Source organism: Mustela nigripes, chromosome 16 (assembly GCF_022355385.1).
Source record: "Mustela nigripes isolate SB6536 chromosome 16, MUSNIG.SB6536, whole genome shotgun sequence".
Classification (NCBI taxonomy): domain Eukaryota; kingdom Metazoa; phylum Chordata; class Mammalia; order Carnivora; family Mustelidae; genus Mustela; species Mustela nigripes.
The window spans coordinates 14,950,835-14,975,958 of NC_081572.1; the positions used below are offsets into that span (position 1 = coordinate 14,950,835).

General features: G+C 38.0%; 1 protein-coding gene across 7 annotated transcripts in view; it reads right to left on the reverse strand.

Annotated features, from left to right (window-relative positions):
- TANC2 (tetratricopeptide repeat, ankyrin repeat and coiled-coil containing 2) overlaps positions 1 to 25,124 on the reverse strand; it is a 365,238-nt gene that overhangs the window by 89,753 nt on the left and 250,361 nt on the right. For all 7 annotated transcript variants that reach the window (XM_059379772.1, XM_059379770.1, XM_059379769.1 and 4 more), the window contains 2 exons: positions 7,203 to 7,484; positions 2,974 to 3,107 (listed from right to left, as the gene is read on the reverse strand). In XM_059379772.1, coding sequence (XP_059235755.1) covers positions 2,974 to 3,107; positions 7,203 to 7,484 — 416 coding nt within the window. The remainder of the gene's footprint in view (positions 1 to 2,973; positions 3,108 to 7,202; positions 7,485 to 25,124) is intronic.

Below are 25,124 nucleotides of genomic sequence, written 5' to 3' on the forward strand. Positions count from 1 at the left end.
GGCAGTTAGATCTCCAGATAGCCACACCTACCTTGCTCAGCCAGGTGACTACCTTCCCCAACAGCCACAGGAAAGAGAATTATATTCATTAGAGAAGCAAAACCAGGGCAAATAGACTTAGGGCTGGTAGACATAGAAAAGGTAAGGGTCAAGGGTAGGAATAAAAATGATGTAGGGACTTAAGTAAGTCTGCATACTGAATGGTGAAACTCTGACTCTTCTTTTGCCAACTGTAGATATATACCCAGGATGTATTCCTCCAGGAAAGAGACTGGTGGAATTTTTGCTAAAGAAGAATAGCACAAGGAAAAAATTCTATGAACACTGACTTTTGGGTGTTTCCAATAAAGGCTGGTGGGCTGTCTTACTGCTGTATAGTTAGCTCTCTATACACATAAGCTTCCCATCAGTTTTCTAGTGCTTAAGTACTAAGGAAGAGATAAGAGAAAATACTGCATCTATAAAACAAGAACAGAATGCTGTGAAAAAGAAGGGAACAACTAGGGTCAAAGAAAGAGTTATTGGAAATTAAAACTATGATAGCCAATCCTTGTGGAAGGATTAGAAGGTAGTGTTGTGAAAATCTCTTAAACCAAAAAACAAAATAGAAAAATAAAAGTAGAATACAGGAAAGAAAGCTTAAGAAAACTTGAGTATCAGATTAAGGAATATAATTTTTTTTAAGATTTTTTATTTATTTATTTGACACAGAGAGAGAAAGATCACAAGTAGGCAGGCAGAGGGGGGGGGGGGAAAGTAGGCTCCCTGCTGAGCAGAGAGCCTGATTTGGGGCTCGATCCCAGGACCCTGGGATCAGGACCTGAGCCAAAGGCAGAGGATTAACCCACTGAGCCACTCAGGCGCCCCCAAGGAATATAATTTTTGATTAAAAAGAGTTGTAGAAAGAGAAAACAGAGCAGATGGTGTGATAAAATTATCAACAAGTAGTACAAAAACACTTCCCAGAATCAAAGAACATCTCCAGGGCTTACGAGGTACCAACAGAATAAATGGAAAAAAGGCCTAAGAACAATGGTGATAAAAAATAAGATCCTAAAAGTTTTTGGAGAGAAAAAATGGTATAAAGTATAAGGGACACCTGGGTGGCTCAGTCACTAAAGTTTCTGCCTGTGGCTCAGGTCATGGTCTCAGAGTCCTGGGATTGAGTCTAGCATCGGGCTCCTTGCTCAGCAGGGAATCTGTTTCTCCTTTTGCCTGCTACTCCCCCTACTTATGCTTGCTTGCTGTCTCTAATAAATAAATAAATATCTTTAATAAAAAAAAGAATTAGGAATAAAAATATCATTTCATAACAAAATTATTGGGGCTCCTGGGTGGCTCAGTAGGTTAAGCCTCTCCCTTTGGCTTAGGTCATGGTCTCAGGGTCCTGGGATCTAGCCCCGCATGGGGCTCTCTGCTTAGCAGGGAGCCTGATTCCCCCTCTCTCTGCCTGCCTCTCTGCCTACTTGTAATGTCCCTTTCTGTCAAATAAATAAATAAACAAATTTTTAAAAAAGAAAAAGGCTACTGCTTAAAAAAAATAACAAAATTATTAGAAGCTCAAGTCAATGGAGCAATGTCTTCAAAATTCTGACGGGAAATAATTTTTAACCTAGAATTACATTATGTCAAATAAACAGTAATGTATGAGAATGGAATAATGATGTTTTTAGAAACATTAAATTTTAAAAACTTATCTCCCATGCACTATTTCATAGTGCAGTGGCTACTGGCGGATGTGCTCCACCAAAATGAGAAATAAAATCAAGAAAGAAGATGATGACATGGGATCAAACACAGAAGAAAAGTAATGGGAATTTCCAGGATAAGAGCTAGGAGGTAAGCCTTAAGAGCATCCTAGGTCCAGGCTGAGTTTGATGGAAGGCTCTAAGCTCTCAGGGGAAATGTAACTGATGTGGAAAATTGTACTGAGAGAGGCATTTTACAAAGTTATTAAGGATTATGGATTATAGCTATAGATTTGAAAAAGAAAGCAAATTTTACTTTATTTTTAAATTTTTGTAAAATAAGCTACACACCCAACATGGGGCTTGAAGTCACACCCCTGAGATCAAGAGTCACATGGTCCCACGCTCTACCAACCGAGCCAGCCAGGTGTCCCCTGCCAAGAATAAGCAAAATTTAAAAAGAGGCATTTCATAACCCTAGGAAAAGCAAAATTGCTCAAGAAGGAAATGTTACCCTTGGTTCCACAATGAAACATATGTGCACAGTACTAATACTGAAAATACTATAAGGTGGATTCAGACAAAAATCATGATGTAATGGTACAGAGATGATTGAGGGAGGAAGGAAAGTTAAAGATCTAAAATTCTCATCATTCATAAGAAGCAGCAAGAGATAACGCATAAAACAGATGAAAAAATTACAGCAGTATAAGAATATTATTTAGAAACAGTGGAGGTAAAGATCAGAAGAACGGTCTCAGGGGTTGAAAGTGGTTACCTTTGGGGTAAGGAGGGGAAAAGAATTGCTGGTTTTTATTGTAAGTCTTTGAGCATTAACTGATTTTTGAAAATCAAGCAGACATTACTTAGATAAAAAATAGAAGTTTAAAACCCAAACATATAAAAAAATATTATGAACGGCATAGTATAGCAGGAAGAGTTTTGAAATAGGAATGAAAATAAACTACTGAGTGCTTATACTGTGATTTGGGTAAATCATATAACTTCTTTGAGTCCCTAAATCCTATAACTTCTTTGAGTCTCAACTTCCTTATCTATTCATTATGGGACTCTGGTTATTTCTGAGGGCCTTTCAAACAATAAGGCTTTCATTCTATAATGACAACATATTTTTCTAGGGACAGCATAGAAAGAGAAACTCTTCTCCATGGTCTCATGGTACAGCTGTACACATTTCTGTCCACTTTCCCAAAGGTCCCCCTACCTTTGCCCCTTGAGGTCAAAATGGAACTGGGACACCCGCACCCTGAAAACCCTATTGTACCTGTGAAGCTAGTCTCCGCATAGCCTCCTCCTGCCGCCTGCGCATCTCTGGGGTTCCTGGGCAGCTTCCACTGGGGATGGATGAGTGGGCTGAAGGTGGCTGTGTGAGTGGCAGCTCTCTGTTGGCATCCACATCTGGATTAAAAAGATGAGATGTTTGCATGAGATATTCATAAAACCCCGAGTTAAAGGAAGACTGGTTAAATTCCATTTGTTCTATGATCCAGCAATTCTACTCCAAGAGAAATAAAAACTTAGGTCCACAGAAAAACTTGTACACAAGTGTTGAAAGAAGCAAGATTCATAACAACACAAAAGTGAAAACAACCAAATGTCCACCAACTGACGAACAGTTAAAATATGGAATATGGAATATCTATACAATGGAATATTACGCTCACTCGAAGAAGCCAGTTAGTTACAAAAGGCCATCTACTGTATGATTCTCTCTACATGAAATTCAGAGTAGAGAAATCCACATAGACAAAAAGTAAACTGGTGGTTATATAGAGGTGAAGGCAGGGAGTTAGGGGGAGAATGGAGATTGACCACTAATAGGCATTTCTTTTAGGGGGAGACAAGAATGTTCTGATATTCGATGATGCTGATTGCTGTACAATTCTGTGAATATACCAAAAAGCACTGAGTTGAACAATTTAAATGGGTGAATTGTGTGGTATGTGAATTGTGGCTTAATAAAGCTGTTTTTAAAAAATCTCACTTGTTCATGTTATTTAGAAAATATCTTATCTCCTATTAGGAATTATAGACTATATATTTATTTGGATACAGTTCACAGTATAAAAATGGGTACCCAGATCAGGAGACTGTTGATGGTTACTAGCCATGGAAAAGGAGGAGGAATAGGGGAATGCAGTCCTCATTTAACTCCCCACCAGCAGGACTGAATTAAGACTTCTTCCACCCAGTTGGGAGAGTAAAATCTCTGGTCACTGGAGCTGAGCTCAGAATAACTGTAGGACAGGAGTGGGAGGCAGCAGTGGAAAAAGACTGAAAATGTGTGAACTGAGGTAAAGCTCTGTGCCTGTCACTGTATCATTTCTGTTGTTCACTCCTCCCGACCCCATTCCCCTTTATCCGGTATTTGATTTTGTGGGCGATTACCCTGTGGCCTGAATACCCTGTCTTCTACCTACTGCTTTTGGGAGATGCTTTCCTTTTTGTCAGGAGTGGCTTTACTCTCTGCCTGGTACTCAGAGAACAGGAGAATAAGTTCAGAGGTAGGCAGCCAATGAGCACAGGAAACAGGCAAAACAGTCATTGTTTCCGAAGTGAACAGACCATGGAGGGTAGGGGTCACTTACTTAACAGCACGCTGGGGGCCCGGCAGCTGTTGGCAAATGTCAAATCCAAACAATACCTACACTGATACTTTTAGTGATGGGAAAGTCTTGTATTAGAGCTTCCCTAACTACTGTACTGAGTATACTTGTAGTTAATGTAATAGAGCCTAAATTACACAACGGCTCTATTTTTACAAAATGTTTTTGTGCTTTGTGTGTCCGTGCTGGGGAGTGGGGTGGGTGATGACGGTGGTGGTGGAGACTGACGGGGGAGTCAGGTTTGGGAAGGGGTGTGGGTGGAAAGCAGGATGACAGGCTAGTGCCTGCCTTGACAGTTTTTCTGTACCTTCCCAGGAAAATGACAAGGAGGGGGCGGGCTGGGGGCTGAGTGTCTGTGGGGGAAGGACGGAGCGAGCAGTGCAGGGCTGCAGGCCGAGCGGCTCCCATCTTTCACAGCGATGCTGTGCAGCGTGGAGGAGGCAGGGGCAGAAGGAAGGAGGCAGATGATGCAGAGATTGGAGCTGGGAGCTCCAACGATTTTCTACCGTGTTTTCGTTATTTCTACAACTCTATCATTGGTATCACTGATGGGGGGTTAGGAAAGCCATCGGGAATTCAAATAAACCTATTCAAGCTTGATGTAAATTAAACTCTGTGGAAAAATTAAGCCATTTCTCCATACAGACATCATTCTCATTCATTAATGAAAGAAATTCCGCTGTTGCCAGTAAAGCTCCCAGCGCCAGCTTACATAATAACAGATTAATGTGAAAAAATAGCTCGCACACTTTATCAGACACTTATTCTTGACCCTTCTTTTTTTTTTTTTTCTTGACCTTCTTAAAGGCTAGTGGCTCTGGGAAGGCGGCAGAGGTAGGATGTAGTTTGGACTTGGGCAGATTACAACAGAAGTTATTTTGTACAAGGCAACTGCTGGTTCTGTGTGATTCTGATAAATATATAACATATATTCTATCTCCTCTGACACCATCTTCAAGTTTTGAAAATTAACTATCAGGGCAAATCTACAGTCACAACATATGGACATTTATCTCAAGAATGGCAGCATCCTGCTATTTTTAGAGTATCTCTGCAGATAAAAGGCAATGGATGTCAGAGAATAACTTAATGAACCACCTCTAAAGAAGCTCTGCTTTGGGGAGCACATGGGCTATGTTCTGTTAATCCTTGTTCTCCCAGGTACCCTTCTCAGAAAGCAGCTCTTTTGCCCTTGGGATTTATTCTGTCCTACAGGATCCTACCATTCTGTTATCTGCAACACTCACACACTGAGGAGTCAGAGAGACTATTAGCTATCTGGTTTTCTTCCTAACACACTCAAAGAGTTAACCTCTTGGATTACTCAGATAAGATGTAGTCTGGTGTGATATTTAAGTATTCAAAGGAAAATACTGGAATAGGTTGGAAAGTTAATTTCAACTACTTTTCAAGAAGATATGTTTTTAGAATCACAGAATTTTAACACAGGAACAAATCTTAAAGATCACTTCCTCATTTTACAGATGAGAAAACAGGTTTAAAAGACTCAATTAGAATTCTCAAGTTACAAAGTATGTGTAGTTACTTGAGTGTTGGGCTCAAACTCTGGGCTCTTGGCTCCCATGACACAATGCCAATCTACCTAAGAAAAGCTTCCTAGAGAAATAAAGCATGCTACTGCTTGTGAGAAAGGAATTCTTCCATACCAATTTTTATCATACCCTGGTAAACAGGGACTCTTAATTCAATGAGTTTTCTCTGTAGACACTAGTTCTTCTCCATGTGAGATATCCATTAAGTTAGCCAGAGGTAATCTGCCTACTGAATGAAAGGGCCTGCTAATTAATTTCATTAGGAAACCAGAATGTCTGGAAGATGTAAAGTGAGTTCCTATTAAGTTTCCAGCATGCGCTAGACTCTGTAACTACTATGATCTCAAACCATTTCTCCTGGCTGCTGTCTGAAAATTTGTGGTGAGCTAGATTATTGATTTGGAATAGCAGAGCAATAGTTTCTGGTTTTATTCTCTTATAACTAATAAAAACCAGGTAGACTGGTTATACATACAGGTTATATAGGAAGAACATCTATTTATTTCCTTTCTGCAGATGAGTTCCTCCAATAAGGAGAGGCAGGATAGCAAAGCAGATAAGAAACTGGGCTCTGACACAGACTGCTTAGGCTCAAATTCTTGTTTCACCATTTATTGGCTTTGAAACTTTTGAGGTCTACTTAACCTCTTTGAGCCTCAGATCACTGCTCTGTGACATGAAGATAACAGAACTACCTTACTGAGTTGATAAGAGGATTGGGTGAATTAATATTGGTTAAGATCTTAGAGAGTGCCTGGTACTAAGGACCACATGAGTATTTTAAAAATAAACAAGATCCTGGTGGTGATCGTTGAACTGTGCCCTCTCTGTGATGAAAGAAGTGCGAATATACATGAGATCTCAGCATCTTTTCACAAGGAAGCAGGAGAAATCCTTCAAGGACACAATGAAGTTCAAGCCCAAGCAGCGCAGTACTGACATCAAGAGCAAGGAAACGGAGGCTGCAGACAGACTGTGCCCGCTCGGAATGCAAAGACCTGGGTCCCGGCAGAGCAGCAGCTGACGGTGATAGGTGTGAGCGGCTCTTACAGGCAAGGCTGGAGTCGGTGTCCAAAGGACAGGCTAGCCAGAATGCCAGAAGGGAAGAGTCATAAATTTATTCCCAGAGAAAGGTTTTCTCAGTCACACTTAGGGGACTGCTAGATATGTGGGTTAAATATAAACCGAGCATTACGTTCTTTCTCTCAACTCTGAATTAATGGTCCTCTTGAGCAAGTCAGGTTTTGCAGATCAGAAAATAAAAGGGTGTAAGGCTTAATACGTCAGAAACTTTCAGCAACGAAGCAGGGAGTTCTTTAAAAAGAAATACGTACGTTTGGGGGAGGCATGTGGGCTGTCTGAGGCAATCTGTCTCATCCGTGTTCCATGGCAGCTGAGGGCCACCAGTCGGGAGATGATGGCAGTTTTGCCGAACCCAATGTTTCCCACAATCACTACTCCTTGGTTGACGCTGGCATTTGAGCTTTGAAGTTGAGCATCTATTTCGTGGAAAACCCAATCCCGGCCAACAAACACTGACTCTGTAGTGATGCTGGGCACTTCAAAGAGCAGAGGCTTCAGGGAGATATCTGGAGGCCTATAAGGTGCAAAGTGAACTGGAAGGAACAATAAGAGAACACACAACTTAGGCCAAACTGTCATCATTGAAAGAAATACAGAAGCAGAGCCGCTTGGTTTAGGAGACTATCAGTTCCAGTACAATGGCACCCTGGGTTATTCAGCAAATAATACAACTCAACTTCGCTTCTATGCAGACGAGCAGCAGCAGGTGAACTAGGGTCATTTGATACTCTAGTTGGTACAAAACAAACACAATTAAAATGCCAATGATTTACCGAACAGTCAGAAAGACAGGGTGATATTCAAAATTATTAAATAGTGGGGAGGGCCCAGCACCAGCACTCAGAATGGACGCCGAAGTATTACAGAAGCAGCGTCCAGGCTTCCTTCTCTGCCTGGCGATAACCTTTTAGCTGTTGGATTGTGGGGAGATACGGGGTGGGAGCTCCTGGGGGAGAGTCCAGGCTATGGCAGAGCATCCAGATGTCTTACAGCATCAGCTCTTTACCTCTAAAAGCTCTGCTAGTTTAAAAAGTCTTCAACATGTTAAGCAGTCAAGGAAGCAGAAATGAAACTGTGACATTAGGTCTTTGCTCCTCTACTGCTTGTATTCATGCCAATCAAAACAAAACAAAACAAAACAAACCAACAAAAAGTTTTGGCTTATATATACCATGGAGACCTGGTACTGCTTTTCTCATTTCTGTGCTTCTGAAGTTGTGGCATGTGCTAAGAGCCAAGCATAGGCTCTATTTTCAGTAGCTTTCTAATAATGCATAATAGATGTGTCCTGCTTTCAAAGATTAACCTTTTAATTTTATTGATGGTGGAAAGAAGTCTTGTCTATAACCTCTCTTACCTGGGTTAAATGCCTTCCTAACTATTCAGATAGTAGCCCTAAGATGTATCATTTTATCTGTCTGGAACCAGGTTGTTGCTGCTGTCATTTTCAGTAAGCTCTACGCCCAGTGTGGGGCTTGAACTCATAACCCCGAAATCAAGAGTCACATGCTCTACGGACTTAGCCAGCTAGGTGCTCCAGGAAGCAGGTATTTTATGTTCGTACCTTTAACACCGTAGCACAGTACTTTGACAAAAAGCAGGTACTCAATAAATGCTTACTGAAATAATTAATGAATAATAAGGTATTATATTCTAAGCCCATTTTTATATTTTGGAGGATAAAGCCCAAGGGAAGGGAATGAGGACAGGAGAAAGAGGGAAATGAATCTATTTTTATTGCTTATGTTATTCTAGAACATACTTAAGCCACCTATATATCATTAAATGGAATCTAGAGATGGCAGCTTGAGAAAATCTACTCATAAGCAAGCATCATGTACATACTCATTAAAAACTCTCTGAAAGCTACTAGAATAACTGAGCATTAAAAAAATGGCAACAACTCCAAAAACAGTGCAAATAATTAAAAATATAAAGCCAAACTCTAAAGTGAGAAGAAAATAATTTCCTCTAACAATTTTTAAATGTTCCAAATTTTCACTAAAAAGAAAAAAAAAGGCTGTGGAGATTCAGCTATATATTTGCTTATAATTTCCTGATTCTTGTTTCTTTAACAAAACTTACTTTTCTAAAATCCCTAACTAAAAACATAAAATAATAAAATCTATAACAATAGGCTAATATAACACTATATGTTAACTGGACTTAAAATAAAAATTTAAAAAATCCATAATCATAATTACAGAATTCAGTGAAAAATTTGACTATAACTTGCTAAATATATTCTTTTTAATGCTACTGGCTTGTAGCTCATACTCTATTTTACCTTTCTTAAACATTACTTTATTGAGTTATACTTTACAGATCATTAAATTCACCCCTTTAAAGTATACAGTTCAGGGGTTTTCAGTACATGTGACCCCTGAACTACACGGGAAATGGAGGAGGTGATGCCTCATGGAGTTGAAAATCCGTGTGTAACACCTGACTCCTCCAAAACTTTACTAATAGCCTATCTGACTGAAACCCTTAGTGGTAGTCAACTAACGCATATTTTGTATGTCATACATGCTATACACTATATTCTTACAATACAGGAAGCTAGAGAAAAGAAAATGTTAGCAAGAAAATCGTAAGAGAAAATACCTGTAAGGTAGTCTGTAAAAAATCCACATATGAGTCAACCAGCACAGTTCAAATCTATGTTGGTTGAGGCTCAACTATATATTCACGAAGTAGTGCAACCATCACTATTCCAATTCCTGAACATTTTTATCATCCCCCAGAGAAAACTGTACACCCATTAGTTGTTACTCCTCAGTTCCCCTTCCTCTAGACATTGATAACAAGACTTTCCATCTTTACAGATTTACCTATTCTGGACATACATGATAAATGCTATCAGGTAATATGTGGTCTTTTGTGTCTGGCTCATTTAGCACGTTTTTAAGGTTCATTCATATTGAAACATGTATCAGCACTTCACTCTTTTTATAGTTGAGTAGTATTCCATTATATGGATATATCACATTTTGTTTATCAATTTATCTGATAAACATCTGATTAGTTCCCACTTTTTGGCTATTATGAATTACACTGGTATAAACATTCATGTACAAGTTTTTGTGTACATATGTTTTCAGTTATCTTGGGTATATATCTAGGAGTGGTATTGCTGAGTCATCTGGAAACTCTATGTTTAACTTTTTGAGAAACTGCCAAACTGTTCTATTTTCCTTTTTGCTATTTTTTAGAGAAGTAATACATATTCACTATAGAAAACTTAGGAAAAGTAGATAAACAAGATAATAATTGTACTCCCAGTAGCCAGAGAGAAACACTACTCACATATACTCTGAATTTTTTTCTGTACCATAAATACTTAATCTAAAAACCCAAAATGGGATCATACTGTTTTATAATCTCCTTTTTAAAATTTTCACTTAGCAATTCCAGAATTCTGAAAAAGTTGATTCTGTCAGACTTGCCTAATGGCTGCTTCAGTGGTAGGACTGATTCTTGGAGCTCCTTACTCTACCATTTTCCATGTCACTTGATAGTAGGTGACTGCTATCCACCTGGGGCTTGCTGGGTACCTGAGTTTGTTTGGTGGGTACCCAGACAGACATAATGAGATCAGGATGAGCAGTGATAGGACTCCTCAGGAGGAAGGAGAAAATAGATCAGTTGGCTTGTGATGAGTCTAATGAGGCCTAGTGAGACCTAAAGTTACATAGCCGGTTTCAGAACTAGAAACAAAACCTAACTCCGACTCAAAAATCCAGGTTTCCACCTCTACTATATTATGTTGCAACTGTTCTATAGGACGTGACTTTCAAATCTGAAAGTGACATGAATGATCCCACTGATGACCAGGACTGATTAGGCTTAGCTGATGGGCTACATGGTCTTCCTCCTTCACTTCTCTTGTGTTTCCCTTTAGGAACTGCATGCTTGCCCAGAAATGACCTTTCCATAGAGGTAAGGGCTACAGAAACTCTCATATGATTTCTACACTAACTGACTTATTTCTTCAGGTCCAAGGTTACTTTACATTTTGTATCAAAGGGGCTTTCATGAATATGACCAATCCTAATTTATAATATGGAATTAAGTATAGACTCAATTTAAATGCTTAAGTTTTTGAGAAAAATTTCTGAACTTGTTCTCATGTTGACGTCATCTCCCATCATATTTTATTCTACTGAGAAAGCTCTGACATTTTAAAAAGTTATTTAAAAAATTTTCTAAAAATGTAATCAATTCACAAAAGCCTCAAGGGAAGAACAGACAAAATTAGCCTAGTACCATATGGTAAAACAACTGTAGACGCCAAGAACAGCCTAGAAACAATTTCTGTACTTCAGAACCCAAGGCTTTTGTCAGCTCAGTATGATAAAAGAAAGCCCTGCTTCCTATGTACCAACAATAAATTTAGGGCATAGGAACAAGAAAGCACTTTGGCCTGTATTGTGGGACATGGGAGGTAATGGATGTTCTCTGTGGAGTTCATATTCCTAAATAAATGTTTGTTTGGGATATCAGCTGGCTTCCGAGAGATTTTCTAAGGCAGAAACACTGAAATAATCCATGAGAAATTACTACTTCAACTACAGCTGAGCTAAGGGAAAAAAGATGAGTTAATCCACCATTTAGGAGCAGATGTGGCTTTCTTACCCCCTGGCACTCAAGAGTTGGCAGTCTCAGCTCAGCAAAGACAATCCCACCTGTCTCAAAGCTTTCTGATAAAGTATACTGGGGTGTCTGTGTGGCTCAGTTGGTTAAGCATCGGACTCTTGGTTTCTGGCTCAGGTCTTGATCTTGTGGGTTACGAGATTGAGCCTCACATCAGGCTCCGCGCTCAGAGGGGAGTCTGCTTAAAGATGCTCTCTCTCTGCCTCCACCCTGACTTGAGGGCAAGCTCTCTCTCTCTCTCTCTTAAATAAATAAATAAATCTTTCTTTTTTAAAAAATAAATCTTTCTTTTTTAAAAAAAAATACAGAAACCTGTAATTTACTTCAAAATTCATAAAAAAATGATGGGTGGGTAAAGAGATGGACAGATGGATAAACAGGTGATAAAACAAAACAGCAAATGTTCATGATATAGTCCAAGTGGTGGGTATGTAAGTGTTAACTGTTTGATTCTTTCCTTTCTGGTATACCTGAAAAATTTCCTAATAAAATGTTAGAGGGGAAAAAAAACCCACCATGGAAAAGAATCACATTTCAATAGGGCACACAAATAAGATAAGCTTAAGGAAAGTAGTTTTAAAAAGGATTTAATAACCACTCCAGACTCAGATCGGTGTGGGCATCTCCTCAATGTAAATGAAGCTTGGAGCAGACGAATGAGTTCTCTCTAGGAAACAGCCTCTGTGAGACCATCAATAAGTGTAATTATATACCTAGGCTTACGGAGAAAACAGACCTTTCTTTAACTAAGGCAAAGCATAAACATTAAAAAACAACAACACTAACGTGCATTAAGGCTAAGAGATCAGCCTGCCCAAATGCAAATATAAACAGCTGCAGTAAGGGGAAAAAAGGGGAAGGGGAAGTGGAGGCAAAGGAGCTCTAAGTGGATTCAGACTAAAGCATATTTACTCATGGAAAACAATCATGAATCATCTTGAAAGCAGTCAGTCACAGGACTGGCAGAAGAAAGGGTGTGTGTAATACAGCCAAGGTCTGGTGCAAACAGGAGCAGAGATGTGTTTCCTCACATTCTTCTACAATGACTGTAAAGTCTAGCCTGGAAGTACCTCTATTGCTCAGAACAAAAGATAATTTCAGGCTCATTCTCAGGGCTCATGGAGTGCATGCCAAAGCAGAGAAAAAACACACGTGCTGCAGACACAGCCTGATATCACATCAGCACCAAACCTCTGTCAAAAAACACACTTATTTTTTTCTTAAGAAATGTTTAAACCAGGGCAGGAGTTGATTTGTCTACTGAGTTTCTAGAAGGTTCACTCTCCCGTTTACAGGAATAAAATCTCTTTAGGGTCTGTTGTTTATTCCTGCTGCTCTGGAGAGGACTACAGTCGGCAGCTATTTCTATACCCGGAAATGAGTTTCTGAAGAATGTAAAGCAATTTGAAGCAGGTCTTAAAAGACAATCTAAAGATAACAGTCTGAGAAATGTTCATTCCAGAAAACTTCTGTTTAAAAAAAGAAAAAAAAACCTGTTAATAAAGTGGAATCACTTTTGGGGTCAATAAGGAAACACAGCAGAGTAGGAAAACTATGGACTCAGAGCCAGGATCCCTTAGTTTGTATCCTGTCTCTGTTACTTACTGGTGGAGTGGCCTCAGGATAATTACTAAGGTTCAGAATATCTCGTCTTCCTCATTTTAAAAATAGGGATAACAAAGACACCTGAGGATTAGATGAGTTAAAAGATGTGATGGGCCTAGGACAGTGTCTGGTGGTTACGTGTCGCACTAGCGACATCATCAAGCCAAAAAGAATCCAGAGTAACTGTAATCACCCTCCTCCCACATACACTTATTTAAAACAAAACTTAGCAAAAGGGATATTGAGAACATAATGAGTCTCTTCAAGCTTTCGTCCCTCTGAGGCTTCTGACTTATCTCCCTTCTTTTCCCTACCCAACATTTTGAAAGAGCCCTGCTTGCTCTCTTCACTTCCGCAGCCATCATGCACTCTAGCCTGGCCTCCTCCTGTATTATTCAACAGCATAGCTGCTCAAACTATTTGCTTAAAGTCACTACAAACTTTCTAATGGTTAAGTGTGATGATTTCTTTTTCCAGTCTTTATGCTTCTTTTTTTTTTTCCTCCCCAGTCTTTATGCTTTTTAACCACGCCTCAGTATTTAACACTTTTAACTAACCCCCACTTTTGGAAATACATTCCCTTCTTGGGCTTCACATGGTAACACTTTCTTCTAGTTCTTTTTTTATCCTTTCCTCCTGATGTGTCTTTAATGATTCCTCCTCTTCTGCCCATCCCTAAGATACTGCCAATACTTGGTTCTAAACTTCATTTTTTTCTTCTTCATGAGCTCCCTGGATAATCTCAAAGGAATAGACTAACAGCATTCACAACTATCTAAGTGGTGATGGTTTGTATTTCTATTCCTCATTATCAAACTCCTATACAGTATCTCCAACTCAAGAGTTATCTGCTTAGATTTCCAATAAAAACCTCAAACTTGTTTAAAAGTAAAGTTACTGACTCACTCACCTTAATCTATTCTTTCTCTTCCATTTATTATCTCAGTTAATGTAATATCACCAATCTGCCTGGTCTTTCCAGACAGAAATCAGGATTTCTTTTTCCTTAATATTTGTATCTAATCTGTCACAAGTCCTATTAATAATTCTTGAGAAAAGGGGTGCCTGCTCAGGTCATGATCTCAGAGTCGTGCGATGGAGTCCCATGTCAGACTCCATGCTCAGCAGGGAGTCTGCCTGAGATTCTCTCCCTCTCCGTCTGTACCTCCCCCTGCTCATTCTCTCTCTCTCTAAAATAAGTGAGTAAATCTTTAAAAAAATTATTCGTGAGGACTATCTCTAAGATATAATTCCTTTTTTCTTTCCTACTCCACTGCTACTAGTGGTATAACCTTGGGGGAGCTACTGATCATTCTAAGTCTCAATTTTATCATCTGTAAATTGGGGTACTAGAAGTATCTACTGCCTTAGGCTGAGAAAATGTATATTAAAGTTCTTATCCCAGACCCTTAATCCTCAATGAAAGGCAGCCATATAGTTTAGGTTCTCAACATCTCTTGCTTTTACTATGTACTTAAATAGGTTCTTGTTCCTTTTGTATACAGCTACCAAATCAATCTATCTATCCATCCATCTATCTATCATGATCACGTCAACCTCTACACTCTACCCTCACATGTCATCAAATTGCCCTACCACAGTCATCTAACCTATTAAGTTATTAACTTAATTAACTTACTAACTACCACAGTTCTTGTCATAGGGTAGGTATATTCAATAACATTTCATAAATGTATTCATGAATGGAAACAGTTAATATGGATTTTTCTTCCCCAGCTACAGGGAAATATAGTACTACACACTTCACTTTGGTAGAGCAGGAAAGCGCAAGGAAGACAGTTAAAGGATGCAAATTCAGGTCTTTGAAAAATCACTGCTCTTACTGTAATAATAAAAAGAAATGAATTCATTTGTTTGGCACCTTTCAGGGATACATTCCTATATAAAGGCAACTGTCAGAAACAAGTGGGCCATTAAATAACAAGATAGAAAAAAATGTTATTTTCCAAGCTCTGTGCATATCACAAGCAAGGCCTAGATGTTACCTAAGTACCAACAATCAAAGAATACTATTGCTACAGGAAGATAGGGAAAGGAAGAAAATGGTGTCTTAGAGCTAGTGTCCACAGAGGACAGGATAAATATTTCTAAAGACAGTTCTTGTTTTCTTTTAGAAAAGTTACTGAAAAGGCTGGATCCACACGAATCCATTTAGTAACTGAGGTCTTGCTAATCCTACATGTGAGATTTATTCTTGTGCAACAAATGACCATATTTAATTTTTCATCATTATATGTACAATATGTAGTTTAGTTCACAGAGAACACAAGTTTAATTCTATTTTTTTTTTTTTTTTGAGAGAGAGAGAGAGAGAGAGAGAGAGCACGCAAGCAGGAGGAGAGGGGCAGATGGAGAGAGAGAGAATCTTAAGCGGGTTCCATACTCGGTGTGGAACCCCACACAGGGCTTGATCTCATGACTCTGAGATCATGACCTGAGTTGAAATCAAGAGTCAGACACTTAACTGACTGAGCACCCAAGGTGCCCTTAAGCCAGTCATTTTCTAATGAGAGATGGGTTTATGCTCTGTTCTACTTAAATGTGTAATTTTCTTTTTAAAAATATGACATGAATTTCTACTTTTGTCCAAGATGGAATAACAAGGACCCTCCTACCTAAGAGATTCCCCAAACAAACAAACCTCTAGACTAAGTATATAAAACAATGGTTTTCAAGAAATTAGACATAAGCAATGAAAAATAATGATCCCCAAGAGAGGAAAACAACAGGCATATCCTATGCCCATTTACTGCCTTCAGAGATTTTTCAGGCCATAATTTAGGAGGGAAAACCCAGCAGATTCTGGAAGACTCCCTGAATTGAGGAGATGGAACTGAGAATCCAGGGAGACTAAGGCAGCAACTGTTCAAAGGACAGAGTCTGAGAAGATGAACACTGAACAGAAATAAATCTTAAGATCTGTGGAAAGTAGAGTACTGATTGGCACATGTATGTAAACAAGCTGTGCAAGACCAGGAGATGACCTATCCAAGATGATTAGAAGGAGGAAGGCCTGAATAGTGCCTATTACCAGTAGCCAGGAAAGAAAACCTCACATATGCTTAGCTCAGGTCATGATCTCAGGGTCCTGGGACAGAGCCCCATGTCAGGCTCCCTACTCTGTGGGGAGCCCGCTTTTCCCTCTCCCTCTGCCTGCTGCTCCCCCTGCTTGTGTTCCTTCTCTCTTTGTCAAACAAATAAATAAAAAATCTTAAAAAATAATAGCTATAAAATTTCTTAAATTTGACAGAAACTATAAATTCACAGATCCAAGGAGCTCAATGAGCCCCAAGTACAAGAAATATGAAGAAAACCAACCAAGGCACATCTTAACCAAACTGTTCAAAACCAGAGATAAATAGAAAATCTTAAAAGCGGCTACAGATTTAAAAAAAAAATGGATATGAAGTACAGAGGAACAAAGATAAAGATGACAGCAGATTTCTTGTCAGAAACAATGGAACTGAAAAGACAGTGTACCTACAGCTTTATATTAGCGGAAAGAAAAACACCTGTCAACCTAAAATTATAAACCCAGTTAAAGTTTAAATTTATCTTTCAAAAGTAATGGTGAAATAAAGACTTTTTTAGACATTTAAGAACTGAAAAAATTAATCACCAGCAGATCCACAATACAAAAAAAAAAAAAGTAAAAAAAAAAAACAAAAAACACAAAACTCCAGGCAGAAGATAAATGTAGAAAATATGAATTAACACAAAGAAATGAAGAACACCAGAAACGAGAACTATATAGGTTAATATGTAAGATTTTTGTTGACTTTACAACAAATGGTGTTGGAAAAAGTGGATAAGTGTATTTAAAAAAAAAACCCCAACAAAACCCACCAAAACTACTTTCATACATATCATAAAAATTAAAATCGATCATAGACCTAAATGTAAATCTGAAACTGTAAAACTTCTGGAAAAATATATAGAAGATATTTGTGACCTTCGGTTAGTCAAAAAAATCTTAGACACAACACCAAAGGAATGATCCAACAAGGCAAAAATTCAAAAATTGGATTTCTAAAAACTTCGGTTCTTCAAAAGATACTATTAAGGGAATTAAAATACAAGCCATAATATAGGAAAAAATATTTGCAAAGCATATATCTGATAAAGAACTTGTAACCAAACTATATGACAAAATCTCAGAACTCAGTAACAAGAAACAACCCAATAAAAACTGCTTCTTCACCAAAGAAAATATTCTACAGCAAATCAGCATACAAGATCATCAGATAAGCACAATGTTGTACAGATATCTAGAGCTTTTTCATCTTGTAGGCCTGCAACTTCACCCATTGAACAGCAACTCATTTTCCCTTCCCTCCAGGGCCTAGCATACACCATTCTACTCTGTGCTTTGAGGAGCCTGACTACTTCAGATACCTTCTGTGAGTGAAATCCTGTGGTATTTGTCCTTCTGTAACTGGTTTATTTAATTTAGCACAATTATCATCAAAGATAATCCATCTTTTATCATATAACACAATTTTCTTCTTTTTTTAGGGCTGAATAACATTCTATTGTATGTACATGGCACATTTTCTTTATCCATTCATCCATCAATGGATATTTAGGTTCCTTCCACCTCTTCACTACTGTGAATAATGCTGCAATGAAAAAAAGGTGGGGGAATATCTCTTTGAGATCTCAATTTCAATTCTTTTGGATATATACCCCAGAAGTGGGATTGCTGGATCATATGGTAGTTTTATTTTTAATTTTTTTTTATAAAGATTTTTTTTATTTATTTGACAGAACACAAGTAGGCAGAGAGGCAGGCAGAGAGAGAGGAGGAAGCAGGCTCCCCGCTGAGCAGAGAGCCCGATGTGGGACTCGATCCCAGGACCCTGAGATCATGACCCGAGCCGAAGGCAGCGGCTCAACCCACTGAGCCACCCAGGCGCCCATTTATTTTTAATTTTTTGAGGAACCACCATGCTGTCTTCTACAGTGGCTGCACTATTTTGCATTCCTAACAACAGTGCACAAAGATTTCAATTTCTCTATGTCCTTGTTATTTTCTTTGTGTATGTGTGTGTTTTCTAATGGCCATTCTTACAGCTGTGAGGTCACTGTGGTTTTCATTTGCATTTCCCTGATGATTAGTGATGTTGAGCATCTTTTCAAATACCTGTTGGCCATCTCTGTTTGCTTTGGAGAAATGTTTACTCAAGTCCTTTGCCCATTTTTATTTATTTTATTTTATTTTATTTTTTTTTTTCTTTTTTTTTTTTTTTTTAATTTTTTATTTTTTATAAACATATCTTTTTATCCCCAGGGGTACAGGTCTGTGAATCACCAGGTTTACACACTTCACAGCACTCACCAAATCACATACCCTCCCCAATGTCCATAATCCCACCCCCTTCTCCCAAACCCCCTCCCCCCGGCAACCCTCAGTTTGTTGTGAGATTAAGAGTCACTTATGGTTTGTCTCCCTCCCAATCCCATCTTGTTTCATTTATTCTTCTATTGGGTATTTACCCTAAAGATACAAATGTAGTGATCCAAAGGGACACATGCACCCGAATGTTTATAGCAGCAATGTCCACAATAGCCAAACTATGGAAAGAACCTAGATGTCCATCAACAGATGAATGGATCAAGAAGATGTGGTATATATACACAATGGAATACTATGCAGCCATCAAAAGAAATGAAATCTTGCCATTTGCGACAACATGGATGGAACTAGAGCGTATCATGCTTAGCGAAATAAGTCAAGCAGAGAAAGACAACTATCATATGATCTCCCTGATATTTTATTTTATTTTTAAGTAGGCTCTATGTTGGGCATGGAGCTCAATGCAGGGCTTGAATTCATATCCTGAGGTCAAGATCTGAGCTGAGATCAAGAATCAAATGCTTAACTGACTGAGCTACCCAGGCACTTTGCCTGTTTTTAAAACTGGGTTATTAAGTTTTTTGCTATTGAGTTATAAGACTTCCTTATGTATTTTGGTTATTAATACCTTATCAATTATATGGTTTGCAAGTACTTTCTCTTAGTGCACAGGCTACCTTTTTACTCTCTTTTTTAGTACTTTAAAATATAAATGCATAAGTAATTTCTTTCCATTGTAATTCCTTTAAGAATTCTAGATATGTTTCACATTGCAATTTAACTTTTCCTCCCTTATCTTTAATTTAATACATGTTTATTCATCTATTTCTTCTTTCTTAACTATTCTACTTGTCTCCCTTGTTATGGTTCAGTAACTCAGTTAAAAACAACTGAGTCACTTTAGCATCTCACTCTTGGTTTTGGCTCAGGTCATGATCTCAGGGGTTGTGGTATAGAGTCCCATGTCAAGCTTCTTGCTCAGTATGGAGTCAAGCTTGTCCCTCTCCCTCTGCTCCTCCCCCCCTCCCCCGCTTGCACTCTCTCTTTAAAATACATAAATAAAATTTTAGAAAAATGAAAAAGATAAAAACAACTGAGTTGCTATCAGTGACTTATCAGTGGATAAGGGTCTTACTCAACTAGCATGGAAGTGCTTACTCAACTAGCATTTAAGACTTTGTTTTTGAATGAATGAATAAAATTCATTAAGCATGGCCTAGGCAGGTTTCTCAGACATTATCTAGTTTATCTGTTTCTTTAGTTCCTGTCCACCACAGGTTCTGTTTCATGGTCCAGATGGCAGTATCCATTTAAAGAATATTATTTAGCTTAAGTATCAACAAAGTTAATTTTTAAAGGTATTAACAAACCATAACCTGTCTTCTCCAAAACCACTTTTTTATTTTTCTGATTTCTGGACCAAAGAAGGATGATAGCAATGATAACTATAAGACAGAGAAATGACATTATCTGAGCTGCATTTTAGAAGGACTAATCTGGCAAGCCAGGCATTAGCTTGATTCAAACTTGGAAAGACCAGAGGAGGGAGACAAACTAATTAGCAGTATTGACAAGGGAGAACATGGAAGAAACTGGGAGAGTCGAATCCTCAGGGTGTCCTAAGTGGATGTGGGAGATAAAGAAGAGAGTGATTCAAAGCTGACTTCAAGAGTTAAAACTGAGGTGACAGAAAAATTGGGGCACTATTAATAGAAATAGGGAAGTAGGAGCTAGTTCGGGCTAAATAATCACAGCAGTGCCCTGTTTGATCAGAGTTGCCAAAAGGAAAGTCATCGGCAGTTAGTGTTGATATGCAGCTCTCTTTCCCATACCTAAAGCCCTAGAGTCCTGAATATCTATAATTAGCCACTGTATTGGTACATTATTACATTCCTCACTGCTTTTTGTATTATACTGTCTATAACATTGTATAATATGGTGGTTAAGAGCACAGGCTCTGGAGTTGGCCAGATACGAAGTGAATCCTGGCACTGCCAATGACTAGATATGTAACTTTAAGCAAGTAATTTAACCTCTCCAAATCCCAGTTTCCTAATTACCACTGCTTAGATCAAAGAGTTGTGAGGATTAAAAAAGAACACATTTAAAGCTCTTAGCACTGTGACTACAAAGAATAAGAACTCCAATAAAAGCAAGCTATCATTTTTATATCTGTCTAAAAGTGTCCCATACTCAACATTTGTCTTACTGTTTTAAAAAGTCTATTGTATTCTATTAATGTGTGGGTAACAAAGGGAAGAGGCTTATTTTACTCTGAAAAATTATACTTTGAATCCTCAAATAACTGTATATTAAATTTCAGCTTTCTGACATTGGTCTTATAGGAAAACATTTGTTGAGAAAAATCTGGAGTCATTGCTGAGTGGAATTTTCAGGAATTTTCCAAAGGGATTTTCTCTTTGGAAAATAGTAAGGGAAATAAGGAAAGCTAAACTCTCTCAAATGTTGTCAATTTTTACGTTTCCTCATGTTAAATATCTCAAAATGTAGGGAAAATATAAAAACAGTAAAGCTTCTAAAATGTGAAATGTTTGGGGCACCTGGGTGGCTCAGTGGGTTAAAGCCTCTGCCTTCAGCCCAGGTCATGATCCCAGGGTCCTGGGATCGAGCCCCACATCTGGCTCTCTGATCAGCAGGGAGTCTGCTTCTCTTCCTCTCTCTCTGCCTGCCTCTCTGCCTACTTGTGACCTCTGTCTGTCAAATAAATAAAGAAAATCTTAAAAAAAAATGTGAAATGTTTGATAAAATAATTATATAACTATGTTAACAGTTTTATGTTACTAAATTGTTGGCCTTGAATGTGAGATAGGAGACATATTTTTACTGGAGCATCAAAACTGGTTAATTACTTGAAATTTAAGATTAATTTTTTTTTTAAAAACGTAGGCTCCATGAGCCCCAATGGGGGGTTTGAACTCACACCTCTGGGATCAAGATCTGAGCCAAAATGAAGAGTTAGACACTCAAATGACTGAGACCCTCAGGTGAGACGTTCAATCCAGACACCCCTAAGATTAAACATTTTTAAGCGAACTTTCAGTGATGAAATAGCTATAGTTTTACAAAGGAAATTTTCCATTTTTATATTTTGTTATACTTGCGGAGTAATTCCATTAAAAAACTTAAAAAAAAAATCATTAGAGAGAGAGGGAGTGAGTGAGCAAGAGAGAGTGAGCAGGGAGAAGGGTGGAGTCAGAGGGACAAGCAGGCTCCCAACTGAGCAGGGAGCCAGACGTGGGGCTCAATCCCAGGACCCTGAGATCATGACCTGGGATCATGACCTGAGCCAAAAGCAGACACTTGGTCAACTGAGCCACCCAGGCACCGCAACATAAAAGAACTTCTATATACAAGAGTGGAAAGGGTAAATCATTTTACAGAACCAAAAAATGTTTTGCAAAGGGTTACCTAAGTAAATTTACTGGCAATATGATTACTTAACAAGATTTAGTCACTTTTGGGAGAAAATGATAGATTAACTGGGAAGCTGATTCTTTAAATCTCATTTAGATCAAAACATCAAAATGTCCTAATGGTTACTTATTTTTCCTTTATTGCACTTAAGGCATTTAAAAGTATTTTCAGTGATTTATTCTTGCAGAATTAGATATCATGATTAGAATCTCTTTCATGTTACTCCATGGCTTTCTTTAAGCAGTGTGTTATTTAACACAAGGGGTCAATATGTGCCTATTAGAAGACCCTGTGTTTATAGATGTGTTTTATAGTCTCTTCTCTTTCTCAAAGGTTATTTCTCCCTTGTGGGTCATGTGGAACTCTGTTGTATATTAGCTACTGTTTGGATTCTTAAACTTTAAGAGAAAATTTAGTATACAAGGCTGGGTTACATAAAAACCAGATCAGTCTGAGCTTCTTTAACAAGTAATGATCTGCTTTAAAAAATCATATCCAGACTACTACAAAAAGCATAAATTAGTTTCTAGCAGACATTCAAAGACATCCAGTTTGAATACTGCATTTTCAGATTTTAAGGTACTTTCCAAAAGAGCTGACTTGGGTGCAAGGATCAACTTCATACAATTAAAGATTACAATCTATTTAACTATACAGATTATATATATAGATATATATCTATATATATAATATATTACTATCTATTTATCTATAGGCAGTATGTACATGCAATCTTACTTCTGAATTCTAAAAGAAATCTAATGTTGTAAAAATAGAACAGTGAACAGTAAGACAGAAGACAATGATGGAAATATTCTCCTGTAACTGTAAGAGCCAGCCAGGTCATGATCAAGATGACTAAGAACCTCAGGGGTGTGTGACTCAGTGGGCTAATGCAAGAGTATTAGCTTCATGACATGCATCTTAGTCATCTTCATAATGAATTCATTGTTTTGGAAAAGGGACTCACAAATATTGTGATGCACTGATTTTATTTAATGAAAATTCAACATTTTGCTTTGACAAAGTGACATTAACCATGGCAGGGTCAATTTCATATAAATTCTACCAGTGAGTCAGATTATCATTTGCACATATGCCCTCCCACCTAGTATCTACTAAGGTAGCTGTGAACTAAAGCCAATGCCTGTGAATGGTCACTGAGTAATGGGGTTTAGTAAAAGTCCTAGGGAAACCAACATATATTGGGAAATAAATTTTAATTAGGTTTATAATCTCTTCAATCAGAACAGTGTTAGAATATTATCATCAATAATTTATTGTTATTTACCCCAAGTAGCTACTCTGGGAAATCAGTATGCTGTGATTTGTTTTGTATATTTTAATTCCCCCTTGTTCCCTTTATGTCTTCCATCATAAGATTTATTACCTTTATCCATAAAAAACCAACAACCTCTGCCTTCCTTTGGCTAGACAGCAAACTTGGTTTCTGTCTTTCTTTGTGGAAGAAGAGAGTCCATTAAGATGGTCAGAAAGAATGAGAGTTTTTAGGTAGGTTATTCTTAGCCTAACTTCACATTAACACAATGGTGATTAAAAATGGACTCCAAAATAATGTTTAAAACTTAAATTAAAAACTTTAATAATGTTTCAAATTAATATCTATCAAAGACTTCAGGCTTTGAGATTAGAAAAGGCATTCATGGTTGGTTAGCCAGCTATCTACTCTGCACTCCTAGTACACAATCTTCTGTAACTGTTTTACCACGAGAGCTCAGGCTCTTGGATGGCTGACAGCTAGGAATCTACTAACTTGCTGCAGTGGGATCCCGGACAGTGCACTTATGTGACCTCCTCCCCATTGTTGGGCTGGCTCTCTGGAAACATCAATTTTGGTAGAACAGTTGTTCAAAACAGCTGCCTTGAGAAGTTTAAAAAAAAAAAAAAGACTTTTTACTAATGAAGCAAATGTGGATTTTAAAAAAAATTCTTTCTATTGCTTTTCTTTATTCTGTATTTTATCTGTGCTCTTTTTTTTCCCTTTGCAAATGTTAGTGTTACTACCCCACTTAAGAGCCAAATTCTGGCTCAGATGTTACCCAGCAACTTCTGCTTCAGTGGTTAAAACACTACCTTTATGATCAAACAACTCTAATTACTATAAAGGCGACTATTAAGTGAACTATGCCTGCAGTCTTTTTTTTTTTTTTTAATCAATTCAAATAAACATTTATTGCACAGGTACTCTGGCAACTGTTTTAAGTGTTAGATTTCAGGCAGAATGGTCAGCACTCAATGAAAGAGCCATTCTGCATCAACTCTTATCTGTAAGGTTTCAGTCACTGTATTTAAATAACACAACTAAAGAACACAATTAAAGGCTGGCTCTTTTAACACAAAGTTAGCATAATAAATGCTAGTGATAAAATGATTAAAGAATTACAGATAGCTTAGAATTCCAGAATGAAGGTATCTAACCTAAGTGAACTCAGGACAAATATTCAAAAAGTACTTCTACACAGAGTTCAAAGAAGAGTAGAGCCTATCAGCTATAAGAGGTCCTGCTAGTGTGGAAATATGAAAAGATGTGAAAACCTTAGGTAGACAAAGACAGATACCACATGATTTCACTTATATAGAGAATCTAAAAAACAAATGAACAAAACAGACTCTTAAATACAGATTACAAACTGGTGGCTGCCAGAGGGGATAGTCATAAAATAAGTAAGTCAAGGAGATGAGCATTACAGCTCTATTCTTGTACTCTTAAACAATGTTTATGAATGACTTTTTTTTTTTTTAAGATTTTATTTATTTATTTGACAGAGATCACAAGTAGGCAGAGAGGCCAGCAGAGAGAGAGGGGGAGGTAGGCTCCCTGCTGAGCAGAGAACCCGATGCTGGGCTTGATCCCAGGATCCTGGGATCATGACCTGAGCTGAAGACAGGGGCTTTAATCCACTGAGCCACGATGACTTTTAACCAATTCTAAAACTATACTTTTTTCGTATTTCTGTAAATAGACTTTATGGTCCTTAAAGATGTAAAGGCACTTATCTCCAATTGCTAAACCAATGGTTCTTAAAGTGTGATCTGGAGGGCCCAGGGATTTTTTAAGACACTTTCAGGGGGTCCACAA